A 16,966-nucleotide genomic window follows, 5' to 3' on the forward strand; every position below is an offset into this window, starting at 1 on the left:
TTTTCACTCTAATTATCTTATCAGCCAGTGGCCGTCGTCCAGACAGTGCCTGCTCTAACTGGTGCGTTTACAACCAGACAGCTTTCTGATGTCCAACGTAAAACACACAAACATTACCACTCTGATCTGAAACTAATAAAAGACAAAATACAAGACTAATCACAATGCTAATGTTTACAGAGCAGACTTTTATATCCTCTATTTTTCTGCTGGGGGATGGACTTGTTTGGCAAGAAGTCAAAGAATCCAGAGTATCTTTCTCTAGAATTTTTTCAACATCATGGCTTATTTATGCTTAGAAGAGAAACGTGTACAAGACTTTATGAATTGCAAATAATTTAATGACCCTGATCTTTGAACAATCAAACATATCAAATAAATGTACTTCAGGGATTTTCATTCCCCATTTGTTTCTTAATTAAAACACAGAGGGAAGAGGTCCAATATAATAAGGTCGACAGAGTACAAATGTTTAAACAAAGCCAAAATGAATTACAACAAGAATGAGCTGGTTCCTATTGCCTGACATTGTTTGCATATTAAGCATGTCATTTTAAAATGGTTTCCACCCTCGTGGTCACATTAAATGCACTGATATTTGAGAATAACACACATCCTGGGACTGCCTGCAGATATTTGGGCTATACCTCATCCATTGCTTTTAATTAATTTGCGAGGGAGGAAGCTGAATTTTAGTGAAACAGCAGCTGCAAGGAATTTCAGCAGAGATCAAATGTGCACTGTAAGGTTTGTTAAAAGTTTATGTAAAAAAAAAAAAAACACATCCATCACCTCAGAAAACGTGCACACCCACATGTGTAAATAAAAGTACAAGGCACTGCTTTCTAAAACATTGTTATCTCATGGCTATGAACAGGGAACTTTCTTTCTTTTTACTTGTTCACTTTGGCCCTCTTCTTGCCTCCGCCCCAGCCTTCGCTCAGCCGCACTGGGTTGTCTCGGAACGAGATTCGCTCTTTTCGAGATGGAGCCGAGATGACTCTTTTAGGAGACGGCACTTCTTTTTCTGTGGAAACAAAGTTAGCACTATCAACCAAAATCACTTGGTTTAGTTATCTTGTAAATCTGCAATGTGGTGGCCATGAAGTAAGTAAAAGTCTATAGGTTCTAATGTGCCAATGTACTCTTTACATAGTTTCAAGCGTTTAAAATGGGGCATGCATGCCCACAGTGTCACAGCGTGGATATGCAGCTCTTCATAAAGCTTAGCATCACATGCTGTAGACTGCCTCAGAGCAGCTTCCACTCTAGTGTGTGTTTAGTGCAGATCTTTTCAAACACAGGGAACAAAGCGAGCTCTTTTCTGAGGCTGATGTGTTCCACGTGTACAGCCCACGGCTGCAGTAAGCGAGGAGTCAGCAAGACGGAACAGCGAGTGAGAACCTTCCTTACACACTTCAGGTACTGCACACATTTCAACACACTTCCACACACTCCACGCATTCAGCCAGGACACATCCAGCCGCTGAGCTGGATGATAGATCTGTAGGTAACTTCTCCATCCATGAGAAAGTGAGCTCTGAACTTGGACTACAGTATTCTATTCTTCTTTTCTTCAGTCCATAACAAATTCCATCAGTGGAATACTTGCATATAATACATTTTCATTTTATAACAATTTTAGATGTGTCTGATTTTCACTGATTTTTAATTCCAAATGTTTATGGCTTTTAAATCACACTTGAAGCGCAATGGAACAGTGAATAATTGTTTTAAAATAAACACAAGTTGCTCCCAATGAGGAAGCCATTTCATAAAAAGGCCACTCGCTTAACCGCTGTGACTAAACAAATTGTTTGCAGCCATTTTGCTTCCATTAGCTTTGGAAAGGGACAAAAAGAAACACTAAATATGCACTAAATAGTGCAACGGGTGACATGCTACATGAAGCTTATAGAGTACTTAGGGAGTGTCAATGTAACTGAATGTGGAGTTATGAACGTTTTTTTTTCTCATTTATATGACCTATTAGGCCACATTCATTCAATTCCAGCAAGCAAGGTTTAATAAAGAAAGGAAAGATTTGTATTATTTTGTCTATTTAACAGAAAAAGCTAACATTTTAAACAATAAATTTACTCAATAATATGTATAGTCTCTTTTTTTCAAAACATTTCAAAAATTGTGTAGCTCTTGCATGCTGCAATTACACCGAGTTAAACAAACAAATTATAAAATCTGCCACAAAGGAAAATCTTCTCTGCTTACATACATATACATATTTGAATTTTCCATTGCCGATTTGATAAGCGTGTCCTTTGATGTGAAGAGAAAGAGCTCTATTTAAAACGCTTTCTGCTTTTCAAAACATTCCCACATAAACAGTGGATGTACCTGTGTGACACCGACAAGTCAGCCAGTCCACATCCTCGTGGATTTCATTTTCAAATCATCATCGGAATCTAATTTAGCCTCGTTAGTAGGAACAGTGCTGTGCCTTCAGCGCTGTGGATCAGTGTGTAAAATGCGCTGAGCCCTGCTTGTGTCACAGAGTAACATCTTTGTCAGTCTGAGGCCTGAATTACAGCCTGTGTGACAGAGAAGCCACTCATTCAGTCTCTGAGAGACCTTTCGCTGCCCTGTTTCCTGCTGAGAGAGAGAAGTATCTCCCTCACTGTCGCCTCACTGACCCTGATATCTCCCTGTCTAGCTTACCCACACACACCTCCTATTATCATGACCGACCACTCAGCAGCAAATGCACAATACTGAAATGTAATAAATCATATTTGTAATGCCTGTCGTCTTATCCAATGATGATCTGGAAGAATTTCTGTACTGTGTCTTCATATCAGTTTTCCCTGTGCGCATGGTTACACACCCACCCACCTGCTTCCTCAATGGTGCAGTATTTATATTGGCACTTGACCCTTATGATTTAATCTCATATCATTGTGTGAGTCTACAAGCGTACAGTTGACAAAAATTCTTTCCTACTTAATGTCTTTATGTAAGATTCCAGATTAATTCAGTTTTATGTTGGAATGAATTTCCTCAGTGCTATACTGAATGTGTAATACTTTGTTCTTAGATCTCAACCCCACATTATATGGAAAAAAGGAAAGCTAGGAAAAGGAAACGTCAAAACGGAAAACTAGCTGTAACAATTCAATGAGTGATATTCCTGTGTGTTTCCGTATAACAGTAAATATTTTTATATAGCTTTTTTGAACCACTGCTTATTCAGGTATATTTGCACCCAGCAAACAGCTGAACTATGTCAATAAGATGACCACAGGCTGAAAATAACTGCATGAATGTGCAATTAAAGAAAATGTTTGCTGGGTCCATATGGATGTTTAGGGCAAAAGTGTAATAAATAAAATACATATGGTATTGTGCAAAAGTCAGTGATCACCATTCTTCTTGAGTCCAAACTTCCATTAAATACAGGTTATGCATTTTTTAGGAAATATTTCTAAGTAGATTCAGCTAGCTGAAGAAAGCAAAAGCCACAAGAAAATATGTGGGAAAAAAGTAAGTTCAATAATCATTTAAAGAAGAGAGAAGACCTGGTAGAACATCAAAACTGTAACCTTCAGATAAAGAGTACTTTGGTTCTTTGAGAAATAGAAGAAAATCAAGCTCTACTCTTGCTTCAGGTCTGAAAAATCTATAGTTGATTCTGTCCATCATTTCAAACTATCCAAATCAAACATATAAGCTGCTTGTGTTCGCGGAACGATGGACTGACCAACCTTACTTCAACATCACTGAATGTGTTTGGAATTACCTGGACTATAAGAAGCAGACTAATGCAACCACCTTTGGGACTGAACTTCGGAGGTGTGAAAAATATTTCTGCAGATTTCTTTACAAAACTGAAAGCAAGTCTCTCAAAAAGAAAGGAAGCTGTAAAGGCAAATAGTGGACACATTAAAGACTATAAAAATTGTTATATTTATTTATTGAAGCCTCTGTATGAAATTTATACTAAATATGTTTACTACTTATTTCCTCACGCCGAATAATGTATAACTTGAATTTAATGTCTGTTTTGACTAGAAATTAAATAAATGAAGGGTGGTCTCTGGCTCCTGCACAGTACAAAATTAGAAATACAAAAAAAAGATTTAATATGTGAAATATATACAGTACCTATAATGTCAAACATAGTGGCACAATGTAAAAGTCCATTAGTTCATTTAAACATATTTAGAGTTACTGATCCTCATGAAAATCAGAAATATTTATTTGATGAACTGGGAAACGTCCATTTGTTGTCCATTTGAGCTAACTTAGTTTGCATTGTTTACTATTTGATTTGCTGTTGGATGGGTATTATTGTGCTTGTAGTGTCAGGGACCTACTTGCATGTCCAACTGAGTGTCTGCGGATGTGAGCAAGTGGAGAGAAGCCAGTGGCATCAGACCACAACCTCGCAGCTGAATCTGGACTTTCTCTGTGTCTTGCTCCAGCCTGAGTAAAGACCAATAAACACACATATACACAATAAACACACTTGTAAAACAGCCATCAGCTCGATAAACGCTGCTTTGTACATTTCTTTACGACATGCAACACATATTTTATATTGATCTGAAGTAACATGACTTTCAAAAATTAAACTGAATAAATATCCTTACCACAAGTTGAACCCTCCCACCATTCAGAATGTCAGGATCAATCTCCGGCAGGAAACGATCACTAGAAAAGTGCAGATTAAAACGAATCATTAATCAAAATGAATAAAGGTAATCATATTACACAAAATCAACATGCCTATCATCACTAACGTCTTTTTCATTTTACACCATTTCAAAACACCAGCTGCTTTGTACTTTGTGTGCAGATCGTCCAAAATACTGGTTACAGTAATGTACATTACATTCAACATTTTTCATTTTCCCATAACGTTACTATTATATACAGAGATATATGGGTTTGTTATGACAGTGATGATATGCAAAAAATTATGTTATACCTAATTAGTTTACAGTGTGACAGACTCACCTTGTAGAAGTGTCACAGCTTCTAAAGGTCTGTTCAGCTTGTGTGTGGAGCCACTGGTATGTGCGGTGCTGCTGCAGTCGTCCTGGCCCTCCACTCAACGTGTTCTCAACACTTACTTCTGCTCGGCCAGCTACGCTTGACATCAAAAATCAAACAACGTGTCCAGTGAGATTATTTGTTTTTGTCATGCACACTGTGGGAACACTACCATGATGGAGTCACTGAGTATTTCAAGGAGCTTTCGAAAGAAATAGAAAAATGAAATATAGAACACATTTTAGATGAAGAGCCACTTGATAACAAACACAAATGAAAGTGCAAAACAAAGTTTTTATTTGAACCGGAAAAAAGCTGAATGTTTGACAAGCAGTTAAAGCTGCAGAGTTTACCGAGCCGTGAGAGATCAGCGCACGCGGCATGGGCTGTTTACATTTCAGCTTAGGAGGCCATTTGTTTTGGACGGCTTAGAGGGGTATTACTATAATGCTCCAGCAGTGGGTCACTGAGGCAAATGAAGAGGTTTGCTTTCAGTAGGTTTTGTGGTCTCTTCTTAAACCTACTGAGCTGTGATATGAACTTAGACTGAACGTTCAGAGATTAAGTAGGCACTTGATTTACAGCCAGTGTTGAGACATGCCACCAGAAAGTCGTAATTCAAAGCAAACATGAGCACTCAGCAGAGAGCAGTGCAGGCGAGGAGGAGTGTGAATCGATAACAGCTTCTGACAGCCAAGTGCTGGAACTAATGAGCCATTTATTTAAGTCATTCTCGTGGTTTTGCCAAGACGTAAAGGACAGACAAAGTTTATGGGTTACAGTTGTCATGGGTTAATTGAAAATCCACTAAAAATGTCAAGCGATTAACTCCTCACGTGCAGTTCAAATGTTAGAGATAGGCGGCACTCGGTGGTGTTGAAACGTAGCGAAACATCCAGTGTCGACAGAATTGGACTAGAAACACTGAAACGAAGGACAGTAGTTATTTAGTAGACTTTAGATCATTTTAAAAAAAGATGATAAAATTGATATTTGAATACTGCAAGTCAAAAGCAAGGTGAGCTTTGAAAACAGAACAATATGACATAGTTTCATATTCATTTGCTCAATTTGCATTTATAATAGTGCTGTACTGTGTTAATGACGTGGTAATATTACAAGGATATGAAGGCATATGAGTCCAGTTAATCTATACTGCAGGTGATCTGGAGTATTTCAGAATCACTAAAAACACAATTTAACTTTACCCAATGATTCAGAATAAGAAACTTCAAGTAAAATAAAGGCATACAACTCTATAAATACTGAACACATTCTTTCAAAACCTAAACTCTAATGGAAGGGTTTCATTCCAAAATCCATTATTCCATTATATTATCCACTTACAAATCTGTAAATAACAAGAAAAGAAGTACTAACTAACGCATCATGCAAAACTCTTCTTGAACTACAAAATTAGCCGAACAGGTTGTCAACCACACAAAAAAAACATAACTACTTAAATATATGTCAATCCAGGAATATTCCATTTTTAAAAATTCATCGAAAGATTTTTTCAAGATTTTTAAGGTATTTTTGCGATTACATTTCAAGGTAAAGTGTAGTTATGGTGGGCTTGAGCAGCCACAGGTAATGTAGACTGGTGTTTTAATAAATGTTTTACATTATTTATTCTAAATATGCACATAGGTTGTTATGAAGGACACTTACATTTAAAATGTATTTCACCTTTACTAAATGTAATATCAGTGAGACACAAATGGCACTTCAATCATGGAATCACCCTTGCATGTCTAGAATGTAAGATCCCAGAAGTGTCCAGTAGGATCTGGACCTGCTCTAGTCCCCATGTGGTCGTTGACTACCCCACCCTCAGGACGTTGGGGGGTGGGGAGGGGGCCCAGGAGTCACGCCTATTAAGGGGGGCTCTTAAACACATTAAGTGATATGGAACTGGCTATGGCAGCAGTGGTAGGAGACATGTCACCATATCAGAGAATCAGCTCTTTCAGGCAGTGAGCTGCCAGGCTGACTCTGTACTGCTGGGGGTGGGTCAGGGGGAGCAGGTCATGACCTCCTCACAGTAACCCCTCAAAGAGTATTGGGCAGGTATCTTAGACAACCCTGTCCATCCAAGACAATGACAAGGTCAAACATAGTTTACTCTGACAAACTTACAAGCAAATCAAAACTAATGGAAAAAAAGGGGGAACATGCAGACTGCCAATATTCTTATTGTCTTTTTCTAATAAGTTTTATTTTTCCAGTGACTTGGGAAATAAAAGCAAATGATAACGATCCTCATATTATGGAGGACAAAAATAAGGAATTTCATAACTATAATATACTATATAATAATAACTATAATAATCATTTACCTTGTTGGGTTATGTACTTGACCAGCTAAAATAGTTTAAATTGACAGAAGAGGTATGGATTACATGACAGTGAATGATCTTGCTCCTCCACGATGGCTAAGTTTTAAGGCATTTCTGCGACTGACTCATTAAATTGGAATTTAGTCCTTCAGATGCCAGATCTATTTGACCACAGTGAAGCCACAGGTCAGCAAAAGTCACACGAGCGCGCACACACAAACACAGCAAACAAGAAATGGCCTCTTGTCCAGCAAGTATGTAAGAATCTGCATGTGTGTGTGCATATGTGAGAGTGCAAGCAAGTGTGTGTGTGTGTGTGTGTGTGTGAGACATACCCATGGGGCTTTGAGTGTTTGGGAGTTCTCTTGGCAGACTCAAAGGAGGAGGTCAGGTCTTTTATCGTGAGGTTCTGTCTCCTACTTTCTTTTGCCCTAGGTCAAGCCTTCACCTCCAGAGAGCAGACCACAGGCGGTCAATCAGCGGTCAACATACACACAGGCACACATACACACACACCCACCCCTGCATACTACTCAAATACTATGGAGGAGTACAAAACACTGATCACGATTGCAGATCCATCATAACGATCAAAGGATCAATGGGAAAGCTAAATGAAAAAACACTGAATCTAGAGAAGATGGTTCAAATGTGTTCCTTACAGAAGTGAGAATTAATCACATAGCATTTAAAATGCTGAAAATGTAATGCAAAATATGACTGAACACACTGGCAACATCACACGTTGAAATGTGAACCAAATCAGTGTAGATTTATAGAATTTTGGGATGAATATTCCCAAAATTGTACAGTACTTTGCATAAATTAGAGTCTACCCTACATCTATTTAATTTCCCATCAGAACTACCAATTAAGTGCAAGTTATATATTTTCAACGAAATATCATTTTTTCATTTTGCCTTAGCTTCCATTCTTTTTTAGAAGAATTGCTTTCAGTTTGTCATAGAAATCTGCTCACTTCATAAGTCCAGTCTTACAACTCGGTTGCATTTTCAGCTTCTCATGATCCAAGTAGTGTCAAACACATTAAATGATGTGCAGCTTCTTTGTTTGATTTGCAATTGCTCTTCTTTTTGTCAATTTCCTTTTCTCAGTAACAGCTTAACAGCGACACATTTTTCCAGACCCACAGTGTTCAGTTGTCTTCTCAGTTTTTCAGATCTAAACCAAGCCTCAAGCTTAACTGTCACCCATTTCTCAAACTACCAGGTCTTGTTTTGAACTCCAGTTTTCTCACTAATTTTCTTTAAACAAATGAAGGGCGTTCTCTGAATTTTGCTCAACACTATTTGTATTAAAATGCAAGCTGAATGTACACCTGCTTTCATTTCCACTACTGATTCACTTGACTATTCTAGGTTTTGTTATTTATATGAGTTACTCGGTACTGGATATGATCTCACTGAATACTTATCATGCTTATCTATAATAGCACGAACAGCGCACTAATCATGTTATGTATGGAAAGGAAACACAGGAAACAAAGCCAAGGTGTCTGCAGGCAAATAAAGCTTGACAAACTTTAAATAACTTAAAAACAATAAATAAAAAACTACAAAACTCACAATATGCAGCGCACACTACCTTACATAGGCAAGTGAGTTGAAATGCTCCATTGGAGTGTTACTGATACAATCAGTTATCACCATACTGTAAACCTTAGTCGGGGTTACTTACATTTGTTATAGAAATGACAAAAAAATTTGATTTGCCCTTATCTAGGCATAACTTAGTGTTTTTAAGTACTACATACATAAGTTATTTTAGAGCAGCTCAAAGGCAATAAGGTTTAACCACAAAATGCCAAAGAATTACACACTATTCATAGGCAGTAACTCTTCTAAACAGATCTCAGGTCCTTATTATAACTCCATTAAGTGCTTAAGGGTGAATTATTTTGGGATCCTCTCTTCTACACCAAAAGTGTGGAGATGAGCAGATCAAGACCAAATGTGGGTACTAACTTGTTACATTTACTCTTCAATTTACACTTTCTTATTTTCAAATAATAATACCTTTACTTCTACTTACGTATATTTATGAGGAATTTATTTACTTTTATGCTGTTACATTTTTGTCACAAATATTTTGTTACAAATTAAGTTTTTATGTTTAATTTCCTTCTGTTACTTTAGTGATATAAATCTGCATTTTGATTGGTGATACCTGAGTCTTCTACCCAGTTCTGATGACACAGAAGGTCAGAATATTGGGCACGGGATTCATGTGCATCCACTGAGCACAAGCTCACAAAACAACAGCATTTCACTGGCTGTGTAAATCAAATGCCATGGGCTAGTAAAACTAGTAGAAGTGATGGACACACTATGGTGTTATAGGCAGGAGGGCCATATACAGGTATGCACAAATCAAATACAGTCATACAGTCACATCTGGGCACCCCTGGTCAAATTCCAGGTTTTCTTGATTTTTTTAAGTGAAAATAAAATGCCCATCCACTATAGATACTACACTTCTACACATTTCTATGCATAATCTGTGTTTATTTGCTGACTTTTGCAAAAGTATTATGGCACATTTTATGGCACAGTTTTATTTTTTCCAATATTTTAAACTAAAATAAATAACAACAGTGCAATAAAATGCAGAAAAAAATGCCATATTCAAGTTTGTTCCCTGTAGAGGATGTGTACTTTTCTGTTAGAAAATGGACAAAACATGTCATTTGAGCAGAGATTTTCAAACTTTTACATATGCCTGTAGCTTATACTGAGTTACAACTAATGTGTCAAGTGTGATCTACATCAATGCATTTATTCATTTGGACTTCATCCTTTTCTGAAAAACAGCCCACAGTTCAGATTGAGGAGGATAAATAATAGGAAATAGTCTCTAAAATGTCTTTTTTACAAGGTATATAATATGTTACATGTCATCTACATTAATAACAATGAATACTGGATGAATACCAACCATCAAGACTCTGATCTGTTACACGAGTCAAATTCATTTTCATTTGGAAATGAACTACTTTCCTAAATAATTCAGTGGGAGAGGATTAACAGTGTAAACAGCTCATTTCTTTACTACAATGCAGATAATATTTTAAATGTGTTCTACTTAAACGTGTGTTCTACTTAAAAAAATAAAATAAAATAAAATAAAAAAAGTACTGAAGTTTTACAGTGCTGAACTCTGATCTGTTCCTAGGGTCGTATTTACTCTTTCTGAAGGAGGAATAACTCCAAGGACTGCACTGGCACACGGTCTATTAAGTGCTCATTCACTAGATGCTCGGCTTTGGAGTGTACGGTCAGCGCACGCACCCAGCTTTCCTCCAGTCCTGACCTGTAGAAGGCACCAGTGCCCCCCCAGGGACGCCCTCATGCCTCGGGCCACAAGCCGCCTGCCGCTCCCCTGCACTCCCCCGACAGGGGTTTGCATTTCAGCCCCCCACTCCAAGCCCCCTTCTGGAGGTGATTAGCCCCCTGAAGCCGTGACAGATTCTTTCCGAGATATCCGACTCGCTCGTGTTTATTTTATCCAGGCTCCCTTTTGTGGATGTGCTGGACATGAAGTAACCCACTTGAAAATGGGGATCAGCTTACATACGCCAGGGGATCGGTGGAGGAGTCGCAACAACAACAAAAAAAAAAAGAAAGAAAAGAAGGAAAAAAGGAAGGAAGGAAAGAAAGCAGCCTTTTTCATGAAAAGAGGAAAGGATTTGCTTTTACTTATATTGACTTTTACTAGTAGGGAAAGGATTCTGGAGTGAGCGAGAGAGAGAGAGAGAGAGAGAGAGAGAGAGAGAGAGGACAATGACTGAAAAAGAGAAAGAGAGTGAGGCAGAAAAAAAAAGAATGACTTTCCTATCTTTATCTGTGCATCTATTTCTCTTGCCACTCCTTTCAAATCATCCCTCCAAATCTCCGTCATTTCTATCCAACCGGCACTCCCAGCAGAAGGGGAACTTCGTCCCTGGTGGAGGGACACTGGGCTGCAGACATATCTCTCTCTGAGGGGTCTGGAACCCCTCAGTGGACTACCTCCTCTGCACTTAACTCAATTTCACACTTCAGGTTAGCTACAAAGTCCTCTTGAAATACAATCATCTTGTTTATTCTACATCATCCCAAACAACTTAATGGCAGGCTATTTACAACCGCATCATATGCCTTCAATTTGATCAAGTGATGGGTGCGTTTCTGTGTATTACACGCAAGGTAGCACAGGTTTCCCAGTGTAAGCCCCCCTAGGTACAAACAGATCTGCTAACAATGCCAAAAACAGATCAAGAATTTGAATTTCAAGAATTTGATCTGTAAGGAAGGACCAGTGAGTGAGAAGCTCAGTAATTAGCATAATGCTAATATTCTCCCGTTAGCTTTCAGCCAAAATTAGCAGCATAAATAAGTTACTATTAAGAACTCATTAAACCAGAGATTTAAACCCTTTAATCCTGTGTCAAAAGACTAAAAACAGCTATTTGTTAATGTGGATGTAACACTGCACCTTGATGTTGTGATGCAAAAAGTCAATATCATTAACCCTGGAATGTAATGCAGTTGCATTGTTTTGAGCACCAAAGTTTGCCAAGGTTTGCAAACTAACAGCACCAATGAACAAACCACTCCAACATGTTCATTAGCAAGCTGTTCAACAGCCTTGAAACAGTCATCATTTTTCTTCTTTCGAAGTTTGTTAAAAATATTGTGAGAAAATTAAATTGTGAACACTGTATCAAGACTTGAATCAAATTATGGGCTAAGTGCATCATTACACACCTATTTATTTTGTTTAAGCTTGGACAATAATGCATATTTAGACAAATGATTACTGTTTAAAACAGTTCATATAAAATAAACTTAGTAAACAGTGTTATTATTTCCATAGGCGACAGAATGTGCCGTGAAGTCTGTGAAGAGAACAATTGCACATCCAAGGCAATGAATTCCATTGTTTTAGTGTGAATTTCTACTTACTTTCCTTTAAGCTTCTGTAGCATTGCTGTATTAAGTGTATTAAGCAGGTCGTCACATTCAAATGGTATCAAACCTGTAGTGGACTTGAATGTTGTACCTCCTCTTGATATTCAAAATGAAGACTGATCTCAAATTACCTGTCTAAATGTCAATTTAGCACAAAAGCTAATTCAACAATAAAGCCAGGATTCTTTGATGTAATGATAGGATGTAATGATAGAAAACATGGCAGCATGCAGAGATCTCCAATTACACATGCTGATACATTTTACTATGGCTAATGTAGATATGAGTTGCAGCTTAAAAGTTACATTGCCAAATTTCTAAATGTATTATCTGTGACTTGATAGGTAAGATGCTAAGACTTCGTGGTACATTTTTTTATGACTTGTTATGGTGTCAGTCCTACCTTTAATGTCATCTCTGCATTCAGGTTGGGGTCTTTTTTTCCGGATATTTATTGGCACAGGCTGCTTACTGTGGTTCCTGAACAAGGCCAGATGCACTGCTGGGTCTGCAGCACAAGAACACAGCTAGAGTGAGCGTACATGGAGCACAGCAAGGCCCTGTGCCCTGACACGCACAGACATACATGGACACAAACCGCACCTTCACTTTGCATTAGGACACCATGCGGCTTCAGCAGGAGCAGAGGCTTTGTGCACTCCACACAGGCCCTCGTTTCATGAGCCTATGATTGGATTTGTGGCATTAAGAGTCATGCTCTCCTGACCCTGATCAAAGCCAGCCCTAGGACAGGCCTCTGGGCCTGAGACTCAGGCTTCGACTACTGTCTCTGGGGTTCCTCTCACGCTCACAGCCCCGTGAGGTAACCTCAGGACCGGAGACTTTCCAACAGCTCCCGATAATAAAAAACGGGCCTGGGCACTCAGAGGGGAGCTTGGGACACAGTGCAGTATGGAATAGCCACTTCTTGTGAATGTTCTTAAGTTCAGGCGAATCGAACATGACGGGGAACAGGGAGACTAGAGGAGAGCTGCTTGCTGTTACTGCACATTAAGCTGCACCAAGAGGAAAGGCTCTGTGCTAGCATGGCACGACTGCTGACCAGAGAGGTAGAAAGGAAAAACAATAACAAACCCTTAGAGACACTGTTTTGGGAAGTGGTCTTTTTTCCATTAAAGCTCTCTTTCCTAGTGCAAACTCGGGCTCCAGATGATCTCTGGAGGCACTCCCACAGGAGTTGCCACAGGGGAAAATTTTGCTATGCTTGCTATCCTGCAGTTCCATGCTCACGTTACTATAGATGTCCATATGGACTCAGTCTTTGCTGAAATGCATAGTGTAAACATATAGCTGCAAATGTAAAGAGTGAGACTGAGAAAAAGAAAAATTAGTGTGAGAAAAAGCAATTTCCAATAAGGAAAATATGAATAAGTACTGCAAATTTTATTACACTACACAGACATGCTTCTCTTTTGCATATTTCCATTCCGTCAAGAACGTTCCTGGAGCAATATAAAGTCTATTATGTCGACAGAATGAGTAAAAGTAAAACCATGCTAACTAAACACAAAAAAACACCATTATACTTACCCAATAATTTTTTCTGCTCCTGATTTCTGGCTTTCATTTTCTTGGCTCTTTTTAGCATAAGGAGGGCAGTGGAACCACTGCTGATGCCCCTGAGAGGAAAAGATGGCAGCACCAGTAGCTAAGTAACACAACTCAATACAGGTGGGAAATGTGATGATATTTATCCTGATAAACTGTCATAGTAAAGCACAATATGCTGTTCTGAAAATACTGTGGAATATGTTTTGTTTCATTACAGAGAGAGATTAATTGGATTTAGTCCAGAACAGTATGTGAAATGTTCCATCCATCCATCCATCCACTTTCTAAGCCGCTTCTCTGTCAGGGTCGCGGACTGCAGGGCTGCTGGAGCCTATCCCAGCAGTCTTTGGGCGAAAGGCAGGATACACCCTGGACAGGTCGCCAGTCCATCACAGGGCAGACAGACAGACACAGACAGTCACTCACACCTAGGGGTAATGTAGCATGTCCAATTGGCCTGACCGCATGTCTTTGGACTGTGGGAGGAAACCGGAGAACCCGGAGGAAACCCACGCAGACACGGGGAGAACATGCAAACTCCACACAGAGAGGACCCTGGTCGCCCGGCCAGGGAATCGAACCCAGGCCCTCCTTGCTGTGAGGCAACAGCGCTACCCACCACACCACCGTGCCGCTATGTGAAATGTTGAATAAAATTATTATATTCATAGTTTTTGATAGGACTTGTAAACGTGTCACTACTGGAACATTAAGTCTGGTCCAACTTTTTAAACCTTTGGAAAATTAAGATTAAGTGACCCTTACTAGTCCCACAATGGGGAAATTCCACCTCCGCATTTAACCCATCCGTGAAGTGAAACACCACATACACACTAGTGAGCACACTTGCCCGGAGCAGTTGGCAGCCCAATCCGCAGCGCCCGGGGAGCAGTTGTGGGTTAGGTGTCTTGCTCAAGGACACCTCACTCATGTACTGTTGGCTCTGGGGATGGAACTGGCAACCTGCCGGTCATGAGGTTGGTTCCCTAACCTCCAGCCCATGACTGCCCCTAAATATTGTGATGTATACTTTGTATCACGTACTCTACACTTCAGTATCTGCAGTAATGACTTTTTATGTTGCACAGCGTTTTTGGTTCTGGGCAACATTAGTTCAGTGACAAAGAACTGAATCATACCATTCTTCAAGAATTTTCTCTGATCTTTCTGACAAGGCACCATGTCTTAGTGTTGATGGTGAAGGCTGTGTTCTATAAAAAAATAACGCAGACCACATAATCAATAACTTGTCAACAATGTTTAGAAGACATTTTGCAACCAACAGCTGAATCAGTGCCAGTACAAGTTTTACCTGATGTCGGGGTCAGTTAAAGGACTCTGTTCTGATGCTACTGGTACCTCACTGCCGGTCCAGGCTTGTTTGGGTTTCCATGGCAAGACAGGTGTACTCAGCTCAGGCAGGAGAAGAGGAGGCTAAAATGGCAACAAAAATCATAAAACTAATCCTTAAAAAATGAGTTCAGTAAAAAATCAAATTCACACAATTTTCCACTTACCCTGGATGTAGTCGAACAGACAGGTTTGGAGTCCAAATTTAGTTTCTGTACTTTAGTGCTGGAGCTACAAGCATTATATTGTCAACAAAATCTAGAACACTATAGTCTTACAAATAGCTTTCTGAATACCTGCCTTGGTGATACTTAAAACAGCTGCCATGTAAAGTTTTGTTCATCTTTACATCTGACAGTAAGTCATACTGTGTCCTAAATAGGGTCGGGCACTATGACAATATTTATTATCATCATAAATTACAACATGCTTTTCTGAGCATATCATGGATATCTTCTGTTTAGCCTCCTGAGACCCAGGGAAAAATAAGTTTTAATTTATTTATTTTTTTAATATAAATTAAGTGTCGTGGTGATAAAAAATACATTGCAAAGAAAAAAATATTAAAACTTATTTTTATTAAAATTTTACAACATGTCCACTGTAGTGGACAATGGGATTTCATGGTTCTCAAGTGTTAAACTTTTAAGAGCCGAGTATGTATATGGAAATATCCACTGAAATCATCTAGGAAAATAGAATACCATGTACAAAAACAATAGCAAATGTAATTAACCCAGAATAATGGAACATCTACAACATTTCACCTAAAATTCTTTATAATTTCATTAGATATTTGACTCTAGATGGTATTTCATGAAACAATCTGACTGTTTGGAGACACAGAGGAACATGCTGCATTTTATGCATCTCACAAAGGTTTTTCCAGGTTTTTTTTTGCATCCAGGCATTCTGCATCTGGAAGCATTTGGAATGTTGAGCATTTGGGGCAAATTAATTGCACCATATTTCCTTATTCTTGTATCTGGATGGGGCTTCCTTTTCTTAATTTCCAGAAAGAATTCTTGATCACTTGAGTCAGTGTCATCTCGTTGACCTACTTGGGCCTGGGATATCAGTTCTTCAGCCAAGAGAAGTTTGAACTCCAGGTACTGGGAGGTTTTCTTTGCAGGTCGTTGCAAGGTCTGACTGTCTTGTCTGTATTGAATCCAGGAGTTGGTGATGGCCAAATCAGTGAAGTGCCCAGTACATTTTCATTCTTGGATATCCGAGGCATGCCACGTACACTGAGATCCCTAAAAAGGTCTTGATCTCTTCTGGTGTTGTGTTCAAGCTACAGCCTGAATCCTGTACCATGCGCTGGTTGGTGAAGAAAGACAGATTCCGAATTAACTGATCATCAATGTACTGCTGGAAGTACTGCAGTGGGCTCCAGTCTCTTCGTTATAGGGAATCATCAGCTGATGTAATTCCACATTCCTCCAACATGGGCATGAACCTTAGAAGAAAGACAAAACATGCTTGATAATTTAGCATAATTAACATGCCGTAAAAATGTTAAAGGGATAGTTCACTTGAACACTTTTGTGTTTTCAACACATTCATTCATCCTTCTAATAAATGTCTTAAAATTTTTCATTAGATTCAAATATAAAATATTGGGATATATATCATGACATAACCCTAACCCTGCAGATTATCCTCTCATTTTTGCATTGATTAAAAACCTCAGATCCCTACGTGCTGGTTTTTGCCCATAGAGGA

At 38.9% G+C, this 16,966-nt stretch overlaps 1 protein-coding gene and 1 long non-coding RNA gene across 4 annotated transcripts in view; both read right to left on the reverse strand.

The window, feature by feature from the left end:
* Window positions 1-323: 323 nt before the first annotated feature.
* lrriq1 (leucine-rich repeats and IQ motif containing 1) overlaps window positions 324-16,966 on the reverse strand; it is a 44,535-nt gene continuing 27,892 nt past the window's right edge. Inside the window, exons 20-27 of one of the 3 annotated variants that reach the window (XM_017704446.2) lie at window positions 15,204-15,325; window positions 15,031-15,102; window positions 13,871-13,959; window positions 12,723-12,827; window positions 4,975-5,104; window positions 4,608-4,668; window positions 4,332-4,440; window positions 324-1,027 (exon numbers count right to left, since the gene is read on the reverse strand). In XM_017704446.2, coding sequence (XP_017559935.2) covers window positions 894-1,027; window positions 4,332-4,440; window positions 4,608-4,668; window positions 4,975-5,104; window positions 12,723-12,827; window positions 13,871-13,959; window positions 15,031-15,102; window positions 15,204-15,325 — 822 coding nt within the window. In that variant the 3' untranslated portion in view covers window positions 324-893. Of the gene's footprint in view, window positions 1,028-4,331; window positions 4,441-4,607; window positions 4,669-4,974; window positions 5,110-12,722; window positions 12,828-13,870; window positions 13,960-14,812; window positions 14,902-15,030; window positions 15,103-15,203; window positions 15,326-16,966 lie in introns of those variants that run through there. The other 2 variants (XM_037540254.1, XM_037540255.1) reach the window with 2 other exon arrangements.
* Window positions 15,800-16,966, reverse strand: part of LOC119263742 — a 1,767-nt gene continuing 600 nt past the window's right edge. The window contains exon 2 of the long non-coding RNA XR_005130490.1: window positions 15,800-16,700. This is a non-coding gene — a long non-coding RNA (uncharacterized LOC119263742). The remainder of the gene's footprint in view (window positions 16,701-16,966) is intronic.

This window comes from Pygocentrus nattereri, chromosome 7 (assembly GCF_015220715.1).
Source record: "Pygocentrus nattereri isolate fPygNat1 chromosome 7, fPygNat1.pri, whole genome shotgun sequence".
Taxonomy (NCBI): Eukaryota; Metazoa; Chordata; class Actinopteri; order Characiformes; family Serrasalmidae; genus Pygocentrus; species Pygocentrus nattereri.